The following is a 26594-nucleotide window of genomic DNA, read 5'->3' on the forward strand; positions in this document are numbered from 1 at the left end:
TTCCCGCACAGAGCCCCCCACTGAACATCGAGTCAGTCTGGGATTATATGAAGAGACAGAAGCAATTGAGACAGCCTAAATAGATAGAAGAACTGTGGTAAATTCTCCAAGAAGCTTGGTACATCCTATCTGCCAACAACCAAGAAAAAACCAGGTGTACCTAGGAGATTTGGGGCTGTTTTAAAGGCAAAGGTGGTCACACCGAATATTGATTTAGCTTTTTTGTTAATATTGAGCATTTATTTTCAGAAAATGACAACTGGTCACAATAAAAAAAAAAAAAAAAAAAAAAAAAAAGAAAGATGCAGTGTTTTCAGACCTCGAATAATGCAAAGAAAACAAGTTCATATTCATTTTTAAACAACACAATACTAATGTTTTCACATGGGATGAGTTCAGAAATCAATATTTAGTGGAATAACTCTGATTTTCAATCACAACTTTGACGCGTCATGCTCTCTACCAGTCTTTCACATTGATGTTGGGTGACAACTTGCATGGGACCTAGAACATACCTATTAATGAATTAGGCTAATGGAGTAAATCATTGTTTCTACTGCCGATTTAACACTCCTTAATTATTATTGCTGAGAAGGTGCTAGCTAAAATATGTCAAAATATTTTTAAACAATTAGTTTCAATTATTCTTTTCTCAAAACAGCCTAAAAGCACTGGCATCGAAGAAAGTCGCAGGTATTTTGCTCATTAGACAATTATAACTGTTTTGTTATAAAAATAAGCCCACCAAACCTTGTCTACTTCGTATCATATCTGACAGAACTGGGTGCACAGGTGACGGACAGCTGCTACTGGGTTTGAAATTCAGGTACAGCTCTTGGGAGTTAGTGACACATGCACTGGAGAGATCTGACCTCCTTGGCTAAGGAAAGCCTCAGGAGCTCCTGCGCACATGTGTGTGTGTTTGTGCATCACTGACCTCTTTAGATTGAGGAGAGCCCAAGGGATACCAGTTGGGGTCTTAAAAGCCGGCAACAGCTTTTCTCCCAGTTCAACAGCTTTCTTCCTGAACACCTGAAGTGAGAGAGGGGGTGGGGTGGGGGATGAGAGAGAGGGAAAGAGAGAGAGGATAGTCTAAAATCAGCAGTGCACAGCCACCGCAAGCAGTGTAACCTCTGGCTGCCCCTGCCTTTCCATAAACTCCCCATATTTATTTTATCACTCATATTAGCATAGAATATAGAGTCAGCTGACAGAGAGAGAGGCATTGATATTCTGCTGAGGGCAGGATCCTGGAGATGGTATAACAGCAGATAAGACGAGGGCACAAAGTGCTGTAAACCTGCTGGCTGCCTGTTATCTTCTGCATGCTCCCTGGCCCTTCATTCTGCCCCTCTGACATTTCAAACCATCAGGGGGCTGCTACTAATCCCTCGACCAGCAAATATGATGCATTTCCGTTGGCTACTGAGATGGTATCAGATTGAGTCGATGTCAAAGCTGACTGCTCTGGCTGGTTTTATCCACATACAACAAAAATTTACAGGCCATAGAGTAACAAAGGAAATGGCATTTGTTTCAATGATACTTACAGCGGCAATATTTAAAATATTCTTTTTGTAGCATTGCATTTTTTTTTTTTCTGAGGTCCACCTATAATATTAGTCAAGGTTTCTTACACCACAATCACAGCCATTCAGAGGATATTTGATGTTTAATGTACAGTTATGTTAAGCGAGTGTTTGGACCAATAAGAATTTACTGTGGGCGGGGCTATCCCAGTGCAATGCCGCAGAAACAGAAACAAAATGTCTCGTCTCTTCACTGGTCGTGATTGTGGATGGTAAACTATAGTCATGCCTGGTTAGGACACAGACTTAGAATTATTCAGGTTGTTTTTTCTACTGTACATTTAAGACTTCTGTATATAAATGACCTCTGCTATTATTGGCTTATGTCTACAATATGTGGTGTACATCACTGTCATTCATCAGGACGTACCAAGTTGCTGAATACTATATATGTAAATGTAGACGGTCATATGTCTGTATGCTCAAAAACTTGTTTTTCATGATATGTCCCCTTTAAACAAATAATTATGATATCCAGTGTGTGTTGTTCTGTGTTTAGCTCTCAATTTATCTCTGGAGGGTTATTTTGGCAAAGGAGATGTGCACAGCAGTTGCTGCAAAGCAGATCTGTCTCAAAGAGCCGGATTTGCTTATCCCTCTTGTAATTCATCCTGTGTGTCAGAAAGCCCACAAATCCAAGGTCCCATGAGTACAACCAGAACAGCGTGTGAGAGTCTTTTAAAGCATGAGAGAGGAGAGAACATGCAGAAATTAAACTGCAAAACAATGACAATGAATTGTCAAAATGTATACAATCATAAAATTATACAAAAATGGAGGCAAGATCAGAGACATGATGGACCCTTGTAACTTCAGCCGTCACTGGAATGTTGAAGCTACAAGGCTTTTGATACTAGAAGGGATGCACCAGTACATATTGTATGTGCTGATACCGATATCTGATTGTTTAGAACCACATTTGCCAATACCGATAGTTTGGTGGTTCTGCTTTTTTGTACTACCTTTAAAATCAGTGATAATTAATTACACAACTATGAAAGATATTCATATAATAATTATATTCTCTATAGCCACATTCACACTAGTCGGTTTTTGTTTGAAAACTCTGTTTTCTGTTTCCTAACATTATTGTTTTCCAAAGTATGTGGAAATGGAGAGCATTTCTGAAACACTCCATTTTCGATTGAGGTACGTATAAGTGAGGACATGGCCTATGTATCTACATGTCTTCCATGTTTCAGAGAAACTGGTCTTAGTTATAAACAAAACAAACAAAAATCACATTATTAACTAAAATAAATATAAAAAAAAATCTAATAAATAATCAGCCCTGATCATCAGCTGTTTTAAACAATGTGCCAATGTCCGATTGCACATAATTGCTTATATCGACCAATGCAGGTCGGTGCATCTTTAGAAAATTCACAATGCATTCTTTAGAAATTCATATTGCAGCATGTTAAAGATCCAGTCTTCATATCTAAACATGCTACTGATCATTAATACCTCTTCTGAGCATGTCTACAGTGCTAAAAGAAAACCACCAAGTATGCTGTTTGGTATGCACATTAAGGAGCAGGTCAACACTTCCAAGCATGCACTGTTCTGTAGTGTTTTCCCCAGCGTCTAGGCGCCCTAGATGAAGTCTGTGTGTGCTTGCCCTTGGTACTTCAAACACAAGGTGAGCTGTAAACCTATCCAATAAATTCACTTCTGAGTTTCTCCTGAGTGGCACTCAGGTTGCCAATTGGTACTTCCACCTACACCACATCACAGCATTTATGGAAAGTTTTATGGCAAGTAATACTGTGTTATGTAATGTTGTACTTTTAATGTTGCATTTGTTAAATCTACTCTGTCAAAATCTAAAATGATCTCAGAAGTGGAATCACTAAAGTCCTTACAATTCCCATGCCTATTTAAAACAAATAAAAATGAAACGATTTATAGTATTATTTACATATAATCCTGTTTACATTATAAGTTGTATACTACACATTACAATGAATATTGCAGACTCTATCGGTATTGGTACAGAGTACTGAAATTTTGGTATCGTGACAACACTACCAAAATTTCAGCACTCTGTAACGATACCAGTGATATTGCACAGTTCTCCATACCAATTTTAATACCACAACAAAATTATTCTGATATGGTAAAGTGGTATTGAACACACTCCTTTAGCCTATTTAAAGTAACATTTCAAAGTAAATAATAAATTACAAGAAATGCACGTTTCCTTCAAGTGTTTGAAGCTATCCAATCATGAAAGCTTGGAAAATTCCAGGAAATTATGTCAAGCCTATAGGCAATTAGCCAAGTAGCTTCTGATAAGCTAATTGGATATCTGGAGTCAACTGGAGGTGTACCTGTGGATGTATTTTAAGGCCTACCTTCAAACACACTGCCTCTTTGCTTGATATCATGGGAAAATCTAAATAAATCAGCCAAGACCTCAGAAAAAATTAATTGTGGACCTCCACAAGACTGGTTCATCCTTGGGAGAAATTTCCTTATGCCTGAAGGAACCACGTTCATCTGTACAAACAATAGTATGCAAGTATAAACACCATGGGACCACGCAGCCATCCTACCGCTCAGGAAGGAGATGCATTCTGTCTCCTAGAGATGAACGTAGATTTGTACAAAAAGCGCAAATCAATCCCAGAACAACAGCAAAGGACCTTGTGAAGATGCTGGAGGAAACAGGTAAACAAGTATCTATTATCCACAGTAAAACAAGTCCTATATCGATATAACCTGAAAGGCTGCTCAGCAAGGAAGAATCCACTGCTCCAAAACCGCCATAAAAAAGGCAGACTACAGTTTGCAAGTGCACATGGGGACAAAGGTCTTACTTTTTGGAGAAATGTCCTCTGGTCAAATGAAACAAATATTTTACTGTTTGGCCATAATGACCATAGTTATTTTTGGAGGAAAAAGGGTGAAGATTGCAAGCCATAGAACACCATCCCAACCGTGAAGCATGGAGGTGGCAGCATCATGTTGTGGCGGTGCTTTGCTGCAAGAGGAACTCGTGCACTTTACAAAATAGATGGCATCATGAGGAAGGAAAATCATGTGGATATATTGAAGCAACATCTCAAGGCAGTAGCCAGGAAGTTAAAGCTCAGTCGTAAATGGGTCTTCCAAATGGATAATGACCCCAAGCATACCTCCAAAGTTGTGGCAAAATGGCTTAAGGACAACAATGTCAAGGAACTGGAGTGGCCATCACAAGCTCTGACCACAATCCAATAGAAAATTTGTGGGCAGAATTGAAAAAGCATGTGCGAGCAAGGAGGCCTACAAGCCTGACTCAGTTACACCAGTTGTGTCTGGATGAATGGGCCAAAATTCCAGCAACTTATTGTGAGAAGCTTGTGGAAGGCTACCCAAAACGTTTGCCCCAAGTTAAACAATTTAAAGGCAACGCTACCAAATACTAACAAAGTGTATGCAAATTTCTGACCCACTGGGAATGTGATGAAAGAAATAAAAGCTGAAATAAATCATTCTCTCTACTATTATTGTGACATTCCACATTCTTAAAATAAAGTAGCGATCCTAACTGACCTAAGACAGGGAATGTTTTCTACGATTAAATGTCAGGAATTGTGAAAAACTGAGTTTAAATGTATTTGGCTAAGGTATATGTGAACTTCTGACTTCAACTGTATAACGATTTTAATTTGACTAATTGTCCATTTCAGTGTAAAAGAAGTAACAGGGCACATGCTCAAATAAGCATGTGAGCATTTGAAAGCAGTCGTGTATCAATCAGACAGCTCCCTGGAACTGAATTAAGTCGGTGCTCTGTACTACAGAAACACTGGTATCGTGACATCTTTTTTATTTTAGTATCGACTTAGTTCTGAATACTGGCACTTTTGACATCACTCTGGTGTATATTGTAATGTGTACATGTCTTGTTGTAATAATTGTAACTGTCTGTCATTGCTGTGTCATATGTTGAGTACATTTCAAATGTGACCAGGGTAAATTCAAGTATCTCAAATGAAATGGAGAATAAAAGAGATTCTGATTAGTATGAAAAGCGATCCAGGGAGATAAGTAAAATTAAGTTAAACACTACAAAACTTGAAGGTTGCACAAGAATGGCCTCGTCTGTGCCATTTTGAGAGGTGTAAGTGCAAGTGTGCATTGAGCGTGTGCGAGACACAAAGCAGCTGTTGGCTGAGCGCTGGACGTCCACTAAATAAGATATATTGCCTTTATATATAACCTCATGGGCCGTTACTCAGATAACTGTTAGGACTACAGGGAACAGACCAGACAGATCTGCAGAGAGTCACTTGGTCCTTCAAACCCCTCCAAAACCCTCAACACTGACCCAGAGAGCAGTCTGGACTAGACATGGAGAAGGGTGGACAGAAGAATAAGAGATAAAACCAAAGCCCAGAGATTTGGGGAGGGCTTAAAAAAGGGTCTATTTTTGCTTTGATGAAAATATGGCTAAATTAGAATAACACTAAAGATGTTGCATGCAAATCCGAGTTAATTTTGATTTCAAATCAGGTCACATAAAATCAAAATGATGGCCTGTTGAAAAATGCCAATTTTAACTACATCATAAACATTAGGTTAGCGCTCCACAAACAAAGTCAGCAGCAAAGGCGTCCTTGTGGTTTCCGAGACAATAGTTTAGTGGTGCACTACATTATTACAAAATGAGAGTGATGTTTCGATATTTTATTAAACAGAAGGAGTTTTCCACAGATACTTGTGGGAGCCAGATTTAGGTCTAAAAGATTCATTGCTGTTAGATCAATCTGGGGTAAACTGGGCAGACTATCTCCCAAACAAAACAAGGTCAACCTGCATTACCAAATGAAAATCACAGCAGCTACAGCCCAGCTGAACTCCTTTTAGCAAATTAAAGCAATTTTTCTATTGCATTTTTGAACATGTCATAAATTGCTTTAAACCACCCAACAATTATTCTTTATTTATTTATTCTTTCATATACATATATTTAAATAAGCCATTTTCAGACTTCTAATCAAATTATTACATCACAGTTAGTGTAATCTTTTGTAATAAAGCTCACTGTATCAATTTGAAGGTTAATTAATAATATAAATAATCTAATTGCAAATAGACAATAACATTTACACTTTAATGCTTTGTAAATTTAAAATTGACTATAACATTTATAAATGTGTTTAAAGCACTCATATTTTTTTCTTTATTTTTAAATCTATGATCAATACACTTTTATTTTTCACACATTTACAAGGCTGTAAGCATGGCTGGGAAAGAGTTGTGAGCTGTAAAAAAGGACAACAACATTGCCTCTCTCTCTAAACTTCTGTTACATGGCATGAAATACTCACTTTCTCTGTTGTCTAAAGTGAAAAGACTATGAAAAAAACACTTGATATCTTATCATGCCTAGCAGCAGGTGAACAAGCAGAGCATGTGTGCATCTTAATAATTAAAGCCTCTTATTAATGAATCAAAACAGCACTATGAAGCGTAAAAAAACAAAATACTATAAATGAAGAGCTGTTTGATAAATGAACAGACTTTTAATGATTCTCAACTCTCACACAGCAGTAAGCACATCACTTAGGATCTGGTACAGTAGAGCATGCCATGGGTGTGAGGCGGAGACACCTTTGAAAGGAGCACCTCAAAGCAATTACTCTGCACACTTCAACATGTTTATCTTAATGTAGCAGAGCGTGTCAGCTATAGCCAACAAGGCAGAGCCTTTAGCTCCAAGAGTATTTATGCAAGAGAAAGAAAGGCAAAGAGAAAATGCTACCAACGAAGAAAGGCAGTAAAGTTTAGAGCCAAAGTAAAGGACACATTAAGCCGACTGCTCCTTCAAAGCCCTTTGAATCAACAAAGGAACAATAGTGACCACTAGCCTTCATGAAAGCTTGAACATTGTACAAGTAAAAGCTGCAGTGTCAATAGATAAATCATTGCCTTCAACATGTGCTCCATTTATTTCAAGTTTTGTCTTGTGATCATTTTATTGGAGTCACCCTTATGGTAAGGAGGAGGACAGGTAATAATAAGAGTCCAATAAAGGAAAAACATCCACAACAATGTCTTGACTCAACTTTTTCAGTGGACAGTTTACCATCAGAGGTTTAACAAAGATGTGTAAAGTTGTTTTCTCCAGAACTACATGATAAATGTAAGGGATTATAGACAGATAGACAAACAGCCTGATAGATAGACAGGCAGTCTGTCTAGACAAAGAGATAGAAAGACAGACAGACCAACAGACAGACAGATTGACAGACAGACCGACAGACTTATAGACGGACAAACAGATGAATAGACAGACAGACAGAGACGGATTAACAGACAGGTCGATAGATGGAAAGACAAATAAGACAGAGAGACAGACACACACACACCTATAGATAGATAGACCGTTAGATGGACGGGCTGACAGATAGACAGATGAATACACAGACAGACAAACAGAGTGGTTTAACAGACAGACAGATAGATATATAGACCAATAAATAGACAGACCCATAGATAGACAAAAAGACAAACAGACAGACAGTCTGATAGATGAACAGACAGACAGATAACAGAAGGACGGATAGGCAGGAAGTCCGACAGATGGATAGACAGACCGACAGACAGAAAGACAGATACATTGACAGATGGATAGCAAGAGACAGCCAAGTAGACAGACAGATGTACAGACAGACAGATAGAGAGATAAACAAACAGACAGACAGACATACAGACAGTCAGACCGATTGATGGACAGACAGTCAGACAGACAGAACGATGGGGTTTTGGTCCCTTTCTCTACCATCACTGAACAGCAAGCAATGTTCTCTGAGACTATATGAGTACGTTGAAAATGAACTTGTTTCTTCTTTAGGGAAAACATTGTAAAAGTGATGTAGGCTGTTCAAGATATGTACAAAGACAGGACTGCACTAAATGAATAATGAAGCCTGTGATATTTCCCCAAGGTTGGATCTTGAAAACTGAGTGCGAGAGAACGATCCCTCATATGAACACAGTCAGTAAATTACACCCAGAGCTGCCGCCAAAGGCTGCTTTGCAACGGCTTCCTCTTGGCCTTAATGCAAGACGTGCTGTAATAATGGAGAAGCCTGCTCACATATGGTTTGTGTGTAGTGCAATCCAGAGGCATAATACACAAGTCTCTCAGACATCTAGTGCTGCAGCAGGAATGAGTCTAAAACTAACCTTTTTTCCCCACATTCTTTAGTATTAAAGTGGTAGTTCTCCAAAAATTTAATATATTAATTCGTCATTTCATGCTGTTTCACACCCATACGGTTTTCTTATTTCAGTGTAACACAAAAGAAGATTTTAGGCGGAGTGTATAGAAAAAAGATGCAATGAAAATGAATGGTGACTGAAGTCACTAACATTCTGCCCAACATCTTCTTTTATGTTCCACAAAAGGAAGTCATGAAGGTTAGTAACAACATGATGGTAAATTGATTCTCCATTAATGACAGAGTTTGTCTGCAGGACATGTACAGTGGTGTGATAGACAGCTAAGGAATAATTGATTCCTCTAAGGTGGAGCAGGCTCCTTTTTAATAGAGCAGATATACGGTAACACAGGGCCATTGTGCTTAAAATACAATGAGATGAATGGGCAGCCAGGCGGCATGGAAAGAATTATAGTGATAGATCCTGTTGCATCTTTCTGAATGGTACACTGAAGACTCTTGTGTTCAGACACACTGAGTCAGCCTTGATATTGTGATATGTCATGTCAAAGAGGTAGAAAAAGAAAAGAAATTCAGCTTGCAACAAAAAAAAAAAAAAAAAAAAAACGTACAAGATTAATAATACTAGTAAGCAAGAATGTACAGGGAAAAATTCTGCAATCTCTGTGATATGGTCGCCATCAACATTTAGTTGTTAAGCGCATGTTTGGGAATGATAAACAGTGTAGCCATTCTGCAACCATTCAGATGAAAATGAGGTGCTGGGGAACAAGGAAGAGATGGATGGCATGAGATGAGATGACAGGGAAGAGAGACAGATGGAGAGAAGGCTTTCAGCATTGTGACGAAATGGGCCACTGGGACACACTGTGCAAACTGATAAAGCTGAACTGATGAGAGAACAGTGAGAATGTAGAGCCATACTGACCTGAACGTCATCCTTTGCCATTTGAAAGGTAGAACAGGATCGGTGGTAGGGTTGGGCTATATGGTTAAAAATATTCTCTCTCAAAATTGTTCAATATCTAAGCAATGTTCAATATACATTTGGATATTTATGTATTTGCTCATATTTTTTTTTTCAATCAGAGCAACCATCATTTCAACCAAACAGTCATTATTGCCAATTCTTAATTTAAATGCTCTAGACACAATTTCAGTGCTGACTGTGCCTGATAAAACTAGATTGCAGGTGATAAGAGAAAACCGTTTGGTGAATTCACCCCTGAGAATTTACCAGACAGTTGCTAATCCCAGACATTTTTAGTCGCTTAGCACAAAAGTTGGTCAAATATGTGAGTGATTTAGGGCCTGTTTACACTTGGCCACTTCAAGCATTTTCACTGATCGGATAGCTATCCGATCATGAAAAAAAAAAAAACAGGTGTAAATTCCCTCCAAGAAGCCTTCAAGATGGATTGCAATCCGATCTCTCAAACCACTTCAGGAGGTGGTTTGACACACATTCCAGATGAAACTCGGTCAAGTGTAAATGCATCTGGTTGTTCAAGCCACATATGTAAACTACTCCACCCAAACAACGCTACGTCAACTAGGTACGTGCGAGACTAGTCGACTAAATGGTTCTGATGCTGATAGTTGACACTGGAATTACTAGTCGGTTGATATTTCCCCCCATTAAACTGATCATCATTTTTACACATTTACATTTGGCTTTATATTTTTACAGAGGCTGCGCTTATTAATGTCATATTAATGTTACATATTTTAAATAGAATTAATAATAAAAATATTATTTTAAAAAGAGGTTATTTGGAGCAGATACATAGTTTCATTTCACCTCAGCTGCGCGTGCTTCTTCCCTCTCTCACTCGCGGCACGCGCAGGAAAATGACTTCTCGCTAGACAAGCGAACTCTGCAAAGTAGTTAAGAAATCACTTTGGGGGTGGTGCAGGAATCGGATTTCCAAACGTTTGAAAGTCCCTATGTATGTTTTCACATTTGAGTCTTCTTTACATCTGCACATGCTTGTACATTATTTTTCCGCTGTGCAGGCTTTTTCAAGCACAGGACAGCAGCCTCAGGTGAGTCGAGTCCTGTCTTTCACCGGACCATGTCGACGTGTTAATTTTGCTCATCAAAAAATTTATGCTTTTGAGTAAGTAGCCTAGAGAATGACTGTTTATTTTCAACGAGGTGCCGACTGCTTAACGGGTTAAACTATCTTTTATTCTGTGCGCACGTCATGTTTAGAATACATTAGGTTTATTGTAGGCTACATCACAGGCCTATTTTTTCAACTATGGCTACTTTTTTTTATTTATTTTTTATATATCGTAACTGTTATTGGTTAACGTTCTTTACCGAACAGCTGTCATATTAGATCAATGGCTAATGCACGACTGCACGTTGTGAAATACGTGCAACTTTTCAGCGCATTTTTTTTTCTCTCGTAGATTTGACTTAGTCTACCTGTTAATTATTTTCAACAATGTCCTGACTGTTTTAATATGTTAAGTAACTTTTACGTGGTGAATTCTGTTTAGAACAGGCTGGGTTGCTCTATTGGTCCTGCACTATTCATTCAATTGTTTTCAATAAATACGCCTGTTAAATGTTTGCTAACGCTGATTCAGTGAATGCATGTCATGTTCTATATCTAATGTACAATGATCATAATGCAAGGTGAGCACGTCGCAGATAAATGCCCCTTTTCAGTGGAATTTAGCTTCGGGATTTGGAATAGATTAAGTATTTTAAATGTGTCGCATAAATAAAATTTTTGACTGTTTTCTGAAGGTTGGTTTCTTTTTAGACTAGTCGACTTCAACATTTCCATTTAAACGTCAGTGAAATTAGTCGTTCAACACATCCCTAACATCAACATAGGAAAAATGAGAAACATAACAGCTGTTACCGAATATTTGCATAGGGCTCGGTCACGCAGTAAATAATAACAAAGAAAGAAATTAATGCACGTTGTAGGAGATACAGTTGTGCTTAAAAGTTTGCATACACTGGCAGAAATTGTGAAATTTTGGCATTGATTTTGAAAATATGACTGATCATGCAAAAAAATGGTCTTTTATTTAAGGATAGTGATCATATGAAGCCATTTATTATCACATAGTTGTTTGGCTCCTTTTTAAATCATAATGATAACAGAAATCACCCAAATGGCCCTGATCAAAAGTTTACATACCCTTGAATGTTTGGCCTCGTTACAGACACATAAGGTGACACACACAGGTTTAAATGTCAATTAAAGGTTAATTTCCCACACCTGTGGCTTTTTAAATTGCAATTAGTGTACGTGTATAAATAGTCAATGAGATTGTTAGCTCTCATGTGGATGCACTGAGCAGGCTAGATACTGAGCCATAGGGAGCAGAAAAGAACTGTCAAAAGACCTGCATAATAAGGTAATGGAACTTTATAAAGATGGAAAATGATATAAAAAGATATCCAAAGCCTTGAAAATGCCAGTCAGTACTGTTCAATCACTTATTAAGAAGTGGAAAATTCGGGGATCTCTTGATACCAAGCCAAGGTCAGGTAAACCAAGAAAGATATCAGCCACAACTGCCAGAAGAATTGTTCGGGATACAAAAAAAAAACCCACAGGTAACCTCAGGAGAAATACAGGCTGCTCTGGAAAAAGACGGTGTGGTTGTTTCAAGGAGCACAATACGACGATACTTGAACAAAAATGAGCTGCATGGTCGAGTTGCCAGAAAGAAGCCTTTACTGCGCCAATGCCCGGTTACAATATGCCCGATAACACCTTGACATGCCTCACAGCTTATGGCACACTGTAATTTGGAGTGACGAGACCAAAATAGAGCTTTATGGTCACAACTAGGGATGTGCACTACGACTAATTTGACTGTCATTTAAACAGAAGTTTTGTAACTGACTAGTCGACTTACAAAACAGTTTACAAAATGAAACTGTTTCTCAAGATGGCGCCGAGTATGGCTGCTGCGTTGCGAGCTCCAACACAACATAGCAATGTTTTGTTTGTTTTGTTTACAGTTCTTATGTTTTTTGTCTTGGATGTTGTCTGCCTTATTGTCTACGACAGACAAACACTTTTGGACATTGGTTCAGCGATCTCACACCGAAAACCGGACTTCACATTCCTCAATGCTGACCTGCTGTTTACAAACACGCAAGCGGAGCCCTTTGTCTGGGCAGCACGGCCGCGGAAACGCAGGAGGAAAAGGGGAAACAGAGCCGGCGTTCTCATCAGAGTAAGACACCACGCAAATCGACCCCCGCTACCCACTATTCTACTGGCAAATGTTCAGTCTCTGGATAACAAGCTCTGCGAGCTGAAAGTGCGGATCTCTTTCCAACGAGAGACGAGGGACTGCTGCATTATATGCCTAACAGAAACTTGGATGTCTGCGGAGATTCCAGACTCAGCCATTGAACCCGCGGGGTTCTCCATGCACCGAGCGGACAGAGTGAAAGATCTCTCAGGTAAAACTAGAGGAGGTGGAGCGGACAGAGTGAAAGATCTCTCAGGTAAAACTAGAGGAGGTGGTGTATGTTTTATGATCAACAAATCCTGGTGTGATCAGAGGAACGTACATTCCATCAAGTCTTTCTGTTCTCCTGATCTGGAATTTCTTATGCTTCTGTGTCGACCATTCTGGCTACTGAGGGAATTCACAGCAGTCATTATCACTGCTGTGTACATTCCCCCACAAGCCGACACAGACCGGGCACTCAAGGAACTGTATGGGATTATAAGTGAGCAGGAAACCGCGCACCCTGAGGCCGCGTTCATTGTGACTGGGGACTTTAATAAAGCCAGTTTAAAATCAGTCGCACCAAAATATCACCAGCACATTAGTTTCAACACACGAGGGGACCGGGTTTTGGATCATTGCTACTCTCCGTTCCGGGATGGCTACAAATCCCTCCCACGCCCACCATTTGGCAAATTGGACCACTCTTCCATTCTGCTTCTGCCCGCTTACAGGCAGAAACTGAAACAGGAAGCACCCACCCTCAGAACGATCCAGTGCTGGTCGGACCAATCAGATTCTATGCTACAAGACTGTTTTGATCACACGGACTGGGAGATGTTCCGGTCCGCCTCTGATGACGACATCGAGCTTTACGCTGATAGCGTGATGTGTTTCATCAGAACGTGCGTAGAGGAAGTGATTCCGACCAGAACTGTACGAACCTATCCGAATCAGAAGCCGTGGATCAATAGCGATGTTCACGTGGCACTTAATGTGCGGACCTCCGCTTTTAATTCCGGGAACGCGGAGGAGCATAAACAAGCCAGTTATGCCCTCCGAAAAACTATCAAAACAGCAAAACGCCAGTACAGGAGCAAGATTGAAGGACAGTTTAACACCACCAACTCTAGAAGCATGTGGCAGGGAATTAACATCATCACGGACTTTAAAGGGAATAAAAACTCCGCCATGAACACCGCTGCCTCTCTCCCGGATGAGCTAAATATTTTTATGCTCGTTTCGAGGGAAATAACACCGCCCTCGCGGAGAGAGCTCTCGTGGCTGAAGCTACAGAGGTTAGTTCACTCTCCGTCTCTGTAGCGGATGTAACCCGATCCTTCCGACGGGTGAATATCCGCAAAGCCGCAGGCCCAGACGGCATTCCGGGCCGCGTCATCAGAGCGTGTGCGAACCAGCTGGCTGGTGTTTTTACGGACATTTTCAACCTTTCCCTCTCTTTGTCTGTAGTCCCCACATGCTTTAAAACATCCACCATTGTGCCTGTTCCAAAACAATCAAAAATAACTTGTTTAAATGACTGGCGTCCTGTTGCTCTGACCCCCATCATCAGCAAATGTTTTGAGAGACTAATCAGAGATTACATCTGCTCTGTCTTGCCACTCAATCTTGACCCGCTGCAGTTTGCTTACCACAACAACCGCTCCACTGATGATGCCATTGCATCTACAATACACACTGCTCTCTCCCACCTGGAAAAAAAAAAAACACTTATGTGAGAATGCTGTTTGTAGACTACAGCTCAGCATTCAACACCATAGTGCCCTCCAAGCTAGATGAGAAACTCCGGGCTCTGGGCTTAAACAGCTCGCTGTGCAGCTGGATCCTGGACTTCCTGTCAAGCAGATGCCAGGTGGTTAGAATAGGCAGCAACATCTCCTCATCACTGATCCTCAACACTGGAGCCCCACAGGGCTGTGTTCTCAGCCCACTACTGTATTCCTTGTACACACATGACTGTGTGGCAACACATAGCTCCAATGCCATCATTAAGTTTGCTGATGACACGACGGTGGTAGGTCTGATCACTGACAATGATGAAACAGCCTACAGAGAGGAGGTGCACACTCTGACACACTGGTGTCAGGAGCACAACCTCTCCCTCAACGTCAGTAAGACAAAGGAGCTTGTGGTGGACTTCAGAAGAAAAGACAGAGAACACAGTCCCATCACCATCAATGGAGCACCAGTGGAGAGAGTCAGCAGCTTCAAGTTCCTGGGTGTCCACATCACTGAGGAACTCACATGGTCCATCCACACTGAAGTCGTTGTGAAGAAGGCTCATCAGCGCCTCTTCTTCCTGAGACGGCTGAGGAAGTTTGGAATGAACCGCCACATCCTCACACGGTTCTACACCTGCACTGTGGAGAGCATCCTGACTGGCTGTATCTCCGCCTGGTACGGCAATAGCACCGCCCACAACCACAAAGCACTGCAAAGGGTGGTGCGAACTGCCAAACACATCATCGGAGGTGAGCTTCCCTCCCTCCAGGAAATATATACAAGGCGGTGTGTGAAAAAAGCTCGGAGGATCATCAGAGACTCCAGCCACCCGAGCCATGGGCTGTTCTCACTGCTACCATCAGGTAGGCGGTATCGCAGCATCAGGACCCGCACCAGCCGACTCCATGATAGCTTCTTCCCCCAAGCAATCAGACTTCTGAACTCTTGATCTCCCACGATCAAAATACATCAGCCCTGCACTTTATTACTCTTTTATCTCACACCGGACTGTCATAAATTATAATACTGTTATTGTATTATGTCTCTCTTAACAACTGACTATCACCCGACAGCCTGAATGTCAATACAGTACAATACTGTACATTCTATATATATATATATATATATATATATATATATATACTATATATATATATATATATATATATATGATATTTTTATTGATATATATGTGTATCTATATAGTAAAAATATATGAAAAAAAAAAAAAAAAAAAAAACCAGCGTATTGTATACTGTACAGTGTATGTTATTATTTGTATATTGTTGAGTGTAATTATGTGTATAACAGATGTTTAAATTGTGTTGTGTTAATTTGATGTTATTGTAAATTGGTATATGTCTCATCACTGTCACGACTGCTATGTTGATCGGAACTGCACCCAAGAATTTCACACACCATTGCACTTGTGTATATGGCTGTGTGACAATAAAGTGATTTGATTTGATTTGATTTTTGACTAGTCTAAAGAGAAACCAACCTTCAGAAAACAGTAAAAAAAAAAAAAAAAGTGTGTTTATGCGACCCATTTAAAATACTTAATCTATTCCAAATCCGATGCTAAATTCCACTGAAAAGGGGCATTTATCTGCGACGTCCTCGCCTTGAATTCACGCATTCACTGAATCGAAGTTAGCGAATATTTAAGACATATTTATTGAAAACAACTGAATGAATAGTGCAGAATCAATGGAACAACCATTAAAAGCCTGTTCTAAACGGAAATCACCAAGTAAAAGTTACTTAACATATTAAAACAGTCAGGACATTGTTGAAAATAATTAACAGGTAGACTAAGCCTAATCTATGAGAGAGAAAAAAATGCTCTGAAAAGTTGTGCATATTTTACGACGTGCAGTCGTGCATTAACCATTGATCTAATATGACAGCTGTTCGGTAAAGAACGTTAACCAATAACAGTTACGATGTATATATAAAAAAAAAAAAGTAGCTATAGGATAGGAAAAAAATAGGCCTGTGATGCAGCCTACAATAAACCTAATGTATTCTAAACGTGACTTGTACACAGAATAAAATATAGTTTAACCCATTCAGCAGTCGGCACCTTGTTGAAAATAGCCTTCTTAATCAGCAGAATAAAAAATGGCATACCTAGCCTAAAACAGATATTTTCTAGGCTACTTACTCAAAAGCATAATTATTTGGATGAGCAAAATTAACCCGTCGACATGGTCCGGTGAAAGACGGGACTTGACTCACCTGAGGCGTCTATCCTGCGCTTGAAAAAGCCTGCTCAGTGGAAAAATAACGTACAAGCATGCACAGATTTAAAGAAGACTCAAATGTGAAAACATCCATAGGAACTTTCAAAAGTTTGGAAAGCCGATTCCCGCACCACCGAAGTGATTTGATAACTACTTTGCTGAGTTTGCTTGTTTAGCGAGAGGACATTTTCCTGCGCGCACCGTGAGTGAGAGAGGGAAGAAGCACGTGCAGCCTGAGGTGAAATTAAACTCTGTATCTGCTCCAGAAATCCTCTTTTTTAAATAATATTTGTATTATTAATTCTATTTAAAATATGTAACATTAATATGACAGTAATTTAAGTGCAGCCTCTGTAAAAATATAAAGCCAAACGTAAATGTGTAATAAATTATGATCAGTTTAATGGGGGGAAATATTAAACGACTAGTAATTCCAGTGTCGACTAGCAGCATCAGAACTGTTTAGTCCCGCACATCCCTAGTCACAACCATAAGCGCTATGTTTGGAGAGGGGTCAACAAGGCCTATAGTGAAAAGAATACCATCCCCACTGTGAAGTATGGTGGTGGCTCACTGATGTTTTGGGGGTGTGTGAGCTTTAAAGGCACAGGGAATCTTGTGAAAATTGATGGCAAGATGAATGCAGCATGTTATCGGAAAATACTGGCCGAAAATTTGCATTCTTTTACACGAAAGCTGCGCATGGGACGCTCTTGGACTTTCCAGTATGACAATGACCCTAAGCACAAGGTCAAGTTGACCCTCCAGTGGTTACAGCAGAAAAAGGTGAAGGTTCTGGAGTGGCCATCATAGTCTCCTGACCTTAATATCATCGAGCCACTCTGGGGAGATCTCAAACGTGCGGTTCATGCAAGACGACCAAAGACTTTGCATGACCTGGAGGCATTTTGCCAAGACAAATGGGCAGCTATACCACCTGCAAGAATTTGGGGCCTCATAGACAACTATTACAAAAGACTGCACGCTGTCATTGATGCTAAAGGGGGCAATACACAGTATTAAGAACTAAGGATATGCAGACTTTTGAACAGGGGTCATTTCGTTTTTTTTTCTTTGTTGCCATGTTTTATTTTATGATTGTGCCATTCTGTTATAACCTACAGTTGAATATGAATCCCATAAGAAATAAAAGTTTTGCCTGCTCACTCATGTTTTCTTTAAAAATGGTACATATATTACCAATTCTCCAAGGGTATGCAAACTTTTGAGCACAACTGTACATTCGTTTTGTTCCTCATTTATTTGATGCTGATCGCAGCTGGCACGCATGACGCATCTAACCTACAACACAGCACACCCATACACAGACACACGCGTACTGGGCAAAGTCAATTAGAATCAAATAATACATTTTAAATTCACTGCCCGGAGTTAGCATAATCACAAAAGTGAACTCTGTTTTATTTGCATATAGGCGAGTATTGAAAATCGGATTTATATCTGTTAGGGGGAGACACATTGATGTGGCCAAGTGTAAATGGAATTAGCTTTTTCAGTCGGATAGCAGCTCAATCAGTAAAAATGCATGAAGTGGCCAAGTGTAAATAGGCCCTTACTTGCATTGTATAGGATTGTCGCTTAAAGATCAATCTAGGGATTTAAGAATCAATATCCAGATTGTTCAAATGAAGATTGTGATTCTTCGGTATATCAATATTTTTACCAAGCCCTACTTACCACTAAGAAAATTTGTGCTACTTAAGTTTACATCAGAGATGCTATTAAAACATCTGTCTTAGCGCTTTCATACTAGCGTGATGTGAAACATGGACAGATTGCGGGACTAATCCAATAACGTGCTCCTATAGAAATTTAATGGCTAAATAAAAACACACTTCAATCAATCATCACACTATTCAAATTTGATATTGTCAGCATCATCGCAAATTGTCAATATTCAATGTAATCGGCCAGTCCAAATCCACAGTGGATAATTTCACAGTCTACTGGCAAACTAAAGTGCCATTGTGGTCAAATATACAGTAATGTTCTATTTAAATGATATATTTTAAAGCATAAGAGTACCTGCAACAGAAGCGCACACTCACAACAAGAGGAAAGATACTATCAGTACTTTATTTGCTGACCTTTACACAAAAGCTGCCACAAAAGACACACATGGATCACGCTCACCAGATAATAAAGTGGTTTGAAACCGCAGAGATCAGATAGAGGGAGTCACAGACACACAGGAAGAAAGGAAGGATTGCTTCGTGTACAGCTGTCAAAACACATTCTGAAAAGACATGTCAAGGGTCACACTTTCCTTTTTTGTCTGTCTTAGATAAATGCTAACATGACTGTTTGAAAGATGGCTTGCCAAAGCCCTTGTGGTTACCAGCTTTTACTGATGGACTACCTTTACACTCTTGATTTATTAAGCCCAAAAAACACAAAACCTCCCTTCAAAAAATTTATTAATCCATACACTAGCTTAGCATACCCTATGTAATTGCAATACTATTGACTCGTGCATCTTAAAATTATGATGATATCTGGTTCAGGCATAATGAAAACCTTCTTGGAAAAATATTTCTCTCTGACCTTGACTTTCTAATCTAAATTCCCTGTGATGACTGTGCATCTTTGCCTTTCAGTGTTCAAAACAGGCTCATGAAAATGGAACGAACAGCTCATTTGCATTGAGATTTCTGCTCTGTAGGTTACTGTACTCTCATCACATTGCACTTTTATACCAAAATGATTTACACTATGCAGACGCATTTTGCATAAAAACAACTTTGGACTATCAAGAAAAAAAGAAAAGGAACAAACAAACTCTCGGATTAGAATGCTATTATATTACATAGATGCATCCAAAACAAAGTCAGTTGTAATATACTAATCTGATGATGAAAGTTAGTAACATTTACGGAGAGACAGACAAAGAACTAAATATATTTCCGTTGCATTCAGCTCTAAAGAAGAGCACTAAACAAAACCTACAGGAACCGTTAGATCTCCTTACTGTCGCTAGTGTGTTTTAGACATTAGCGGAGAGACTTTAGCCTTTAAAGAACCCACAACAGCCAAAGGAAATGTGTAAACTGGAGCAGTGGTCGTTAACAAAAATGTGGGTAAATAATTTACAGCTGTGAGTGATTTTCACCAGTGTCCCACTGTTGGTTTGAGCAGTACTTTGGGCAATGTGATTTGGTGGAAAGCTCTTCGAGTGTGCCCTCATGTCTGGGATTTGATCAACCTTTGGACACAAAGTTCATCCATTTCTAAAAAACAATTGACTGTAACTGTAAAATGCAAGGAAGCATATTATTGTTTGAAAATTCTAAATCTCTGCAAATTTCACACAAGCTAAGTTTGAGTCTAAGTGCTGAGTTTAAAGTGCTAATAAATGTACAGGTGTTTGAGTCATTCAAACAGTAATTTGACACCAAAAACAACAGCGTGAAGCATTTCCATTGGATGATCATGGTCGGGTCTAGCCTCAAAAAGCAAGACTTCGACTAACACTAAAGAAGTGAGAGGAATATGTGAGTAGACTATGTGGTCAGAATATCCTTCAATTCAAAAGTAATGAGTACAGACTGTTTAGCTGAGATGGACCACTTGTACTAAAATGAAAAGGACAAATTGGAACGGCCAATATGGCAGGCGTAGAAAAGTAAGTCCTGCTTCACAGGTAAAAGAGCCAATCATCTATTTGACAGAGACACTGCCTGTCAGTTAACTCGAGAACATGCATACGCATTAGCTTGACCAGCATGGAAAATATCTTTTTTTTTTTTTTTTTGCGTGATCTGAGCAAAAGAAGCACAAATTATTATAACACTGTTGTTGTCAGCTTTTACTGCTGATTTAAATAATGTTATTACATCTTAATCTTGACTAGCCTTTTTGGAGATTTCGGTCCTTCCTCACTCAAGTAAATAGGAGTTGTACTTGTACGCCACTTGTTTCCATAGAAAACAGAGTATAGCTGCCCGGGAACATTCCCTAGATGGCCAACAAGTGGACTGACTTGCCTTGAAAGGCACTTGGGCACCACACAATAAGTGTTTCACAAGCATAAATCTGAAAATACATGCAATACATACTGTGCACAATTTTTAGGCACTTGTGAGAAATGTTGCATAGTGAGGATGTTTTCACAACTAATACCTTAAATAGTTTTCATTCATCAATTAACATCATACAAAGTGCCTTCAAAACAGCACCAAATCTCCTAGGTACACCTGGACACCATTTTTCTTGGTTGATGGCAGATAGGATATTCCGAGCATTTTGGAGAACTTGCCACAGTTTTCTATCTATTTAGGCTGTGTCAAATTCATGTAATCCTAGACTGACTCGATGTTGAGATCCAGGGCTCTGTGGGGGCCATACCATCTGTTGAAGGGTTCCTTGTTCTTCTTCTATCCAGTTCTATTTGCACTGTACTGTATGTGCTCAAATACGCTACTCAGTGCATTCAAAATATTAAATATCTTTCAAAGATTTGATTGCACTGACCATCAAATGCACTGACCAGCAAGTTGCATTATCAGGATCCATGACATTGAAAAAAGAGGAGCTTACTACAAAACTACATCAAAACTACACCTGCTGTGCATAATTCTTATCCAGAACAAATACAGCAAATATACTGTGCTTTCACACTACTGCTACATTTTTGCACAAAAAGTTACAACTGTGTAATGCGATTAACATTAACTCAGCAAACCTTACCTGGCTCAAACAAGAAATCTGAACTCAATGGCAAAAGCAGCACTTATTTTCTCAAATGGCATGTATCTAAAACTACAAAAGTCAACGAACTGTGACAAACAAAACAGCCACACTCGGTTAAACAAACGAAACATTTGCCGAGTCAAATAATGCAGAAGCTGATTGAGTAAAGGGGCGTAAAATAAAAACAAAGTTGACACCAAAGTGATGAATTACTAAAGGGATCAAATATCAAAGTTCTGTCAAAATTACTGCTAAGGCCTGAGACGTCTGAAGGCATCCTAGTATATGGTGAGGACAGAGCTACCATCGTCACTAAGAATTTGCCAACAAACCTATGAGGATCTGTTTCTTAAACTGATCTAGCTTTGATAATCCTTCCAAAACTTCCACCGATGTGTGACCCCTTATACTTAAATCAATTTTCGCCTTGGCGGAGTATGCTATGGTGTGAAAAGCCAGGTAGGATATAAACGCAGGGAGCTACTTTGTTGGCTATGGGAAGGAATGTAAAATAATTGTGTAAGATTTCACAGATGAACCTTGTTCATCGGCACTAAAGTTTGAGCTTCAGTTGTCTCGTTTGGGATGTGGTTATAACAAACAGATTGCAACAGTAATCATGCTTAACCTAAATACAGCATGGTGCATCTGAAAATACCACGGCCTATTAACGCAGGAGATTATGTGAATGGCTTCTAACGGCCTGGGCTCAGTAATCCAATTATGCGAGTCTATGACTAAATGGCCAGGGCTGAGGCAACAGAAAAAAGGCAGAATTAAACTTTTAGGGGACATGAAGTTGATCTGCATGTGTCTAGCACCTTTATTTCTTTTTTAAGGAAGAATTTTGATGTAAATGAAGGGTTCTGGTGTTGTGACTCTAAGATGGTGACTTGTTGACAGACAGAGATAACTTTTAAGACTTGCCTTGTTGAACATGTCTGAAGGCAACTGAGGTGCTGTGACAAATAGGGTCAAACTTGGGGAAAATAACAATTCAGTTCTATTCGCCAAAACAAACGCACTGACAGCTGCACCGATCCTGAGGGGGCAAATCTTCTAAGCAATGAATTATGTATAATATGCCATAAGAGGCTGATAAAAACAATGAACGAGAACCTCGCTGTGCGAGAGGGCCAAATTTGGCATGTTCGAATTAGAAATTTGGCCAACTATGAGTGATTTGCTTCTCCGCCTCAATGGACACAGGCACATGTCCAATCAGACACCTGCAGAGCGAGGAGAGTCAGGCCAAATGCTCAGAATGCAAATCCTTCACCTCACAACCTCTCCAGACAGCCACCTGCAGACCTATAAAGTATAGTTGAAAATTACAATTCTGTGACTATGTACTCACTCTCATGTCAGTCCAAACCCATATGGATCAATGAAACACAAAAGAAAAATCAATTTCTTTCCAAAACATGACACTGTTTGGTGACCACTGGTTACCAAACTTAAAAAGGGACCAGAAAACACCATGAAAGGAGTCAATAAGACTCATGCAGTATATTGCAATTCTTCTGAAGCCACACAATAGCTTAGTGTGAGGAACAGACCAAAATTAAGTCATTATTCACTTTCAAATCACATCATTGATGCAACCGAGTACGCAGCTCTTAAATCAAATATTGTGCAAGTTAATGGCATGGTGTTTAGTCACGAGACTCACAAGAACCAATGACATATGTTATTGATGTCCAAATAACATCACAGGGGTTTCTTAGTGTAGGGTTGCACGGTATACTGGTACTAACGAAGTACTGATATGCCAAAAAAATTCAAATGGTACGATATCATCTTCTTGCTAATTTTGGTACCATATTACAGTATGCTGTCATTAGCAAAATGACTTGAGATGTGACCGTTTTGAGATTAAATCAATGACAATTGGTAAATAAAACACCTTTGGATATGGCCAAGTGTGATCTTTAAACAGCAGAAGGATGTCATTTAAATAAATAATATACATTCACATGCGCTGCATGCTACAGAATGAAAAAGAGGTGCCGCTCTGCTCTGTCAAATGATCCCAGGAAGAACTCAAAGGTCTGTCAAAATAAAAGTCCAGCTAACATGAAAGCTCTAATCAAATGGATGCGTGAACTTGAAGACAGAAAAATACAACTACTATGTAAATATTTAATATTCAAAAAGTAGCAATAATACTCATAATAACAATTATTTAATATTAAATGGTTGTTTTATTATTATTATTATTATTATTATTATTATATTATTATATCTGTAAGCAATATCACAAATGCAAGCAGCCTTGTGCCACAGGTAATCAGATTATTTTTCATTAATGTTTTCATTAATAACGTGAAGCTCTGTTTTTCTTTTTTGTTTTACCAAAAAAATAAAATTGCAATTTTTTTGTAAAAACAAAACAAAACAAAAAAACATTACGATATTTTTATTTGATTAAAGCTGTATGTATCAATTTGATTAAACACCATTTGATCATCACATTTAATTAAAACATTTAACATGGAATCCAGAAGAATTAAAACGGAAAATGCATAATTTCAATCTGTAAGACTTTATGCAGTTCTTTTAATCAAGTCATTTTCTGTGTAATTTCATAAAAAAAAGGCTTTTTATTTGTTGATTATAGTATTGATTCAGTATTGATACCAAGGTACCAGGGCTGGTATCATACTTAAGCCAAAATCTTGGTATTGGAGCAACCCTACCCTAGTGTAAAGGTAGCCAGCTGGTACGTGATAGCTGTGCAGTGTATAAACCTCACTCTCCTGGCCTTAAGAGACGCACTAGCAACCGAGGCTAGAGGCCATGGCTTTTCTAGTCTCCTTGCTAGCATGTCCGGCTCACATGCCGGGGATCGCCAGTTTGAATCCCACTCGGGGTGGGTCGAGTAGGACCGGTGACAATAGCAATAGTTTTGAGTTCCTTCACAAAAAGTTTTGCATTTCCTCGCAATAGTTTGCATTTCCTCGCAATATGTATTACGTTCCCTTGCAATTCCTGTATCCATCCCTTACAAAATCGCACTTTTATGAATACCATGAATGGTACTACGAATATGATGGTTAAAATATGGTTACTGTTGTATAACCATAGTAAATTTTGTGGTTATGGTTTTGCTACAAATATAATAGTTGAACCATAGTTATTATAGTAAAACTGTGGTACATTTTGTGGTCACTATGGTTTTACTACACATACCATAGTATAACTAATATGGTTACTGTAGTATATCCATGGTTCATTTTCATGAGGGATGGATAAATCTTTTGTGAGGGAACCCAAAACTATTTGAGAAAATAAATTCCGTCCTTGTCCTCTAAGACCTTGTTTACACCTGGTATCAAAATGCGTTTTTGGTGATCCGATCATATGTGGTTAGTGCTAAATACAGATCTAAATGGGGTCTAAAGCATTTTGTGATCAGATCACAAAAACCGTATACAAAGGTAGTCAAAAATACATGTGACCACATACCATTTGGTGTGTAAACGCTAATCCGTCCAGAATGCGTCCCGGACAGCAGTGAAGCACCACCCTCCACCTGCCATCAACCACTGTGCTAAAACAAGAGTTTATACAGTGCCGGTTATGAGGGGCTTTAAAAGGTAAAAAACATCAGATCGGAACATTTAAAAAAGCGGATACATAAACAAGCAAGAGACCTTCACAGATCTTCTTTAGTGTGTTTGTTATCAGCACAGATGAGAAGCATCTGAAGCTCCTTTAATACAGGTAATCCACTAAAATAATTGATAATTCTGTTCGAAATGTTGCGTTTGCGACTTTGTTGCGCTTTAATGTTATGCAGTAACAGTAACATATTGATTGATGTATGTCGTCATGATATCAGAGACCCTCCCCTTGAAATCCGAACACATGTAGTCACAGGAGACGCATTTGAGCGACCAGGTGTAAACAGCAATGTCTCTCGTCTGACCACATGAGCTCGGATCAACTGAAACACATCTTAATACCAGGTGTAAACAGGTTCTAAGGGGTTCTGTATGAGGGCAAGTAAATAATAACATTATTTAAATTTTTGGGTGAACTATTCCTTTAAAAAGCAACCACAGAACTTATGCAGTGTCCAACATCTCCTGTAAAGCATCTGAAACAAAAGGCCAAAACATCAACCAACCAAATGAAAAAAAAAAAAAAAATGGTAAAAGAGGCAAGTGGCCACTTATTTTTAATTACTGGAGCTACAGTGTGAAATTGCAGCTTAGTAAAGCTGGTTTGAGCCTCATCCAGCTAAACAATGAGGCTGAAATAAGTCTGATTCTTCCATTATTCACTCCCAGCAACTGGGCATAACCTTAAACCCAAACACTGCTACCATACAGCATGGTTTGTCAAGCACTGGAGCAAGCCTCACACCCACCCATTTTACCTCTCAAAATGGTGCACAATTGTATAAAATAAAGGATATAAAAAAAAAAAAACTATAACTTCATCAGTTTGGGAGTTTGACTCTACAAAAATGTAGTCATTTATATGATCTGTGAAGCTGGGTGGTGTTGCGCCATTTCTCATTCGGAAATTAAAGGGGCCAGATGTGAGAGCAGATTTGTCAATGCAAATTGTGCCCTTATCAACGTGAAGACGCTGAGGTCAAGAGGCTTGACGGACAAGCCATTTGCTGAAAGAGTAAACCAAGGACTGTTATTTCATATAAACTGCTCAGAATAATTAGAGCATTCAGATGAAGTGGGGCTTCATTTCCCTAACCGAAAGCAACTCCATTTGTCACTATAATGGATTTTTGGTTTTCAGTCACGGACACACGCAGTGTTCCCGATGCTACTCTAGTTATTTAGAGATCAGTGCCATTTTTCTTCCTCTAGTGTCAGTCAATAAAGTTTCCCCCTGATTACTGGGTAATATAAAGTAATGACTATGCTTTTTCCCTGGAGCAA

At 39.1% G+C, this 26594-nt stretch overlaps 1 protein-coding gene across 1 annotated transcript in view; it reads right to left on the minus strand.

The window, feature by feature from the left end:
• LOC127416049 (mannosyl-oligosaccharide 1,2-alpha-mannosidase IA-like) overlaps window positions 1-26594 on the minus strand; it is a 177649-nt gene that overhangs the window by 60059 nt on the left and 90996 nt on the right. Inside the window, exon 5 of the mRNA XM_051655157.1 lies at window positions 938-1032. Coding sequence (XP_051511117.1) covers window positions 938-1032 — 95 coding nt within the window. The remainder of the gene's footprint in view (window positions 1-937; window positions 1033-26594) is intronic.

This window comes from Myxocyprinus asiaticus, chromosome 25 (genome assembly GCF_019703515.2).
Source record: "Myxocyprinus asiaticus isolate MX2 ecotype Aquarium Trade chromosome 25, UBuf_Myxa_2, whole genome shotgun sequence".
Taxonomy (NCBI): domain Eukaryota; kingdom Metazoa; phylum Chordata; class Actinopteri; order Cypriniformes; family Catostomidae; genus Myxocyprinus; species Myxocyprinus asiaticus.